General features: G+C 42.9%; 1 protein-coding gene across 9 annotated transcripts in view; it reads right to left on the bottom strand.

Annotated features, from left to right (window-relative positions):
• LOC100740805 (protein abrupt) overlaps window positions 1-4,106 on the bottom strand; it is a 66,154-nt gene that overhangs the window by 1,343 nt on the left and 60,705 nt on the right. The window contains exon 9 of one of the 9 annotated variants that reach the window (XM_024372053.2): window positions 1,500-2,571. The exons of 7 other annotated variants lie outside the window; for them this stretch is intronic. In XM_024372053.2, coding sequence (XP_024227821.1) covers window positions 2,090-2,571 — 482 coding nt within the window. In that variant the 3' untranslated portion in view covers window positions 1,500-2,089. Of the gene's footprint in view, window positions 1-1,499; window positions 2,572-4,106 lie in introns of those variants that run through there. One more of the 9 variants, XR_002947868.2, reaches the window with a different exon arrangement.

Raw genomic sequence — 4,106 nt, 5'->3', positions numbered from 1 at the left:
TTTTTTTTTTTTTTTTTTTTTTTCTTGCCGAGAAACTTGCAGCTAAGGGTAGCGCAAGCCCCAGCCAATTAAACAGCATGGAAAGAAATAAAAAAATAAACGTTAAATAGAAAACGAAAGACAGAGAGAACTTAAGGAAAAAGAAACGTTGTTCCGTTGTAGAACTCATAATATAGTCTTGGCTTGGTAAACTGAACAAATGTGGATCCATTGGAACGAAGATTGACGAGCCACGTCAGCTTCTTTGAATACCTTTTATTGTACAAAGCATTACTTAAATAGTATATACTTCATTTCGTGTGTCTTATGTATAATCTTACGTATGCTAGTATCTGCTAAAATAGTGCGTATGATGCTCTATACATTGTTCGTGGCACGAGCTGTCGCTTGTGAAAGGGATTTCCATCGAGCAACTTGTTAAATTAAAAATCAAAGATTATAGGATATCGAGTTTACCGGAAAATAAAAGGATCGATTGTAACGAATGTTCGAGACTAGCCACCATCGTCGTATCTACGAAGAATAGAGATCGTTTCTTTTTCACTTGCGCAACCAACAACTCGTGCACGCGAATATATAATATATTTATATTTATATATATTTTCCTCGTAATTTTATTCGCAGCGTATCCTCTAGTAACTATCGTACATCGGTGTGTCGAAAAAACTTAACCTGATCGGGGGATATTCTTTACCTAGGGAATACTGACGAAAAAACACAAGACTGTAGAAAAATAAGGCTAGGCGCTGTTCTTGAATCGACTGTTCATCGTGTGCTGGTCGATCGTTTCTCCAACGTTCGCTGACGCGTTATATCGTCTGTCATTTCAATATATATTCGTATATTCTATGTTTCTCTACGCGTGTGTGTGTACGTGTAAATATACGTATTAATATTCGTATTGCGGCGCGTTTCATCGAATAACGATTACGGAAGCATCGCACAACTAGTCCCGATACGCGTTCAAACATTCTTTCTTCCACGCGCCGTTCTTTCCTTTCCCAATATTTTATCGTTCCGTTCTTCTACTGTTATAAACTCGACTATGTTTCGCTCGTAGACTAAAAACTTTTCCCGACTCGTGTTTTACGCTTTTCCTTAAAAACTACGCTCGTTAACGTAAGGCTGGCTTACTCAGCTTTAGAGGAACATTGTTTTCTCTTGTTTAAGATACGTTAACCTAATCATTAATTATATTATCGTCAACATCGTAGTCTTACAAACAACGTCGCCCTTATTAATACACGATCTCTATTGATGTGACTACAGTTTTTTCCTTTTTATCTTTTTTTCTTTTTTTTTTCTTTAATCAGGCTCTACTAGAAATACTGTTTCGTACATTTTTTTTCTTTTTATACAAAATCAACTCTTTCTCTCTCTCTCTTCTATATATATATAGATTTATTCTTTATATATATATATATCTCTCTATATTTATATTTATATTTATATTTATATATAATATATTCCTTCTCTTTTCATCTCTTTATATATATATATATATATATATATAATAATAATAATAATAATAATCTCCCGAATATATTTACAAAGTGTGCGCTTCTCAGTGGGCATGAATTGTCAGGAAGAGAGGTGGGTGGTTGTGCGACGTCTCGAGAATAAAGCACTAAAAAGGGACAATGTCATCCTAGACGTAACTCGCCTCGAAATCGTTCTCAACCCTCCTCTCCTCCTCCGCTGCTACTACACCGTACCGATGGTATACTTACATTCAACCAGCTCGTAAAATCGCGTATACAACCCCTTCGAACGATTATAGACTCTGGCACGCGAGACCTTTTCGTAGAAACGCACCCTCCACTGTGTCCAAGAAACAGATACCGAGACACGTGTACTCGGATCGATGAAACGATGTGACAAAGGGAATAAAAAAACCGCGTTTAAATTCGCATACCGAACGAAGTACTTCTAGAAACAAACGAAGAACAGATAGCAATATTCAACCGAGAAGAAGAAAGAAAACATTTAAAAAATACGAAATCGGATATGCGCGACAAGAAAAATAAAATGACTACGAGATTTTAATGTAACCCAGACAGATAGCCAGCGATCGTTCGTTGCCTCTTTATCAGACGTAAGTCCATCTAAGCGTCTTTATCTGATCCCATTGCACCGGATGCTTCAAACGCATGTGGTTCCTCACACTGTTAGGGTGAGAGAATGTTTTCGCGCAAGAGGCAACGGGACATGTGGGCGAGTCTCGCGGATAATGATGCTCCAAGTGAGCCCTCATTGTACTGATATCCTGCAACGTCCTACAACAAAGAGGACATCTGTAACCGTGCTGTTGATGATGATCGCGTATCATCTTTTGCTGCCTGTAGTCCGCCGGGCTCCGTTGATATTTGGTCGTAGTGGTGCTCGTGGTGGATGCGGTGGTGGTCGACTGGTCTTGCTGCTGTTGCTGCTGGTCGTCTTCCTGTAGCGCCTGATGATGATGGTGAGGAGGAGGAACGGATAGTGGATGATGATGACGATGCCGATGATGTTGCTGGTGATGGCTGTGGTGGTGGTGGTAAGCCGCGCCCTCTGCCTCATCGAGCCCGTGATCTGCAACCACCACCACACCAACGTTACCACCAGCCACCACCATCATAAACTCAAACCCAAGCCCCTCCCTAATAAAAACAGAGAGTACCAAAGCGCGCGAATATGTGTTCAAACCGCCTTCCGACCCCCCGGATTTCCCCTGTAAATCCTTACCCACCCGTATCCCCCCATTGATTCATGCGGAATATCTAGAGAGGTTACGTCTCCCGCAAATAGTTACCGGTTACTGGTATATCTGGCGGATCGCTAATTGCTCTCTCTCTCTCTCTCTGCTCGATATCGCGCGCAATTGGCAGACAGAGGACTGCACGGAATTCGCGCAATCACCGCGTAAATCGAATACTGACGGTAGAGACGCTTGAACGTGTCCCGGCAGAATCTCACGTGCCAGATTATTACGGAAACCGTTCGATTCTCTCTGTGAATATACGCGCGCGTATGCGTGGGGTGGCTGAACACGCTTCCCCGGATATTATAGTTCGTCGACTCCAAAACCAGATCCACGCGGATTTTGTCTCGAAGGTGGCGGAGGTGTGTAAGCGTTCTTTATTACGTGTTAACTTAGAAAATACCCCTTTTACTTTACGTAAGCGATCGAGCATATTATACTCGATAGATTTTTCCATGTTTGCCACGTCTATCTTCGAACCTGCCGGAAATCTTATTACGGACCTTTCGTTCGTACCGTGTCTATTATACTGTCTTTTCTACGTATGATATCCGTGATCGTGGAACGTTAAGCGTACCTCGTTACACTGTAAAACGGTAAAGTTCCTTGTCTATGGCAAGGATTCTTGATCACTTCGTCTGCCATCTGCTTAAAGTCTGTAGAAAATAGGAATCTGAATGTGACCTCGCTGATACAGGCGACCACACCTCGAACGTCACGCTTTAACCGTTTTAACCTCCCTCGTTCTATGTATAAATACGAATCAGGACGTAACCTGATTTTCTCGAATATCTTCTCTTTTGTAAAAATAACGCGACGATAAACCGACTGAAATCGAACCGAAACCGGATAATATCTATCATGGATACAATGACAGCGACCATTTCGAGTTCTAAAATAATCCGATCGAAAATCTCGATTCGTTTCTGTACCAATTACGGTCATCCTGTATCGACGAATGACATGCAAGAACAACCCCCGACTTCATCTGGTCGCGGATCGTTTTTTGTGGATGCTGTTCGACGAGAACGGGACGGCAGACGACGAGGACCGCACTCATGGCAATGAGGAGGACGAAGAGGGTGACTGATGCTGCTGTTGATTAGGATTGTTCAAACTGGGCCGTTGGTGTATTCCGTGCGCCTGAAGCTGATGATTGATCAGGTAATGCTTGGTCTTGCACCGTTTCCCGCACACGTTGCACTGCGGCCACGTCTCCGGCGGCGGCCAATTCGAGTGGACATTTTTCACGTGTTGCCGAAGGTTGCTCGGCGACGAGTAGCTTCTGCCGCAGTAACGACAGAGAGGCCTAGCATCGTCGTGGCGCAGTGCCGTGTAGAGTCTCGCGAAATTCTCCACGGCTTGC

The sequence above is a fragment of the Bombus impatiens genome, unplaced genomic scaffold, assembly GCF_000188095.3.
Source record: "Bombus impatiens unplaced genomic scaffold, BIMP_2.2 scf_2645, whole genome shotgun sequence".
NCBI classification, from domain to species: domain Eukaryota; kingdom Metazoa; phylum Arthropoda; class Insecta; order Hymenoptera; family Apidae; genus Bombus; species Bombus impatiens.
Note: the sequence above shows the minus strand (reverse complement) of the source record. Positions and strands in the feature narration are given on the sequence as shown.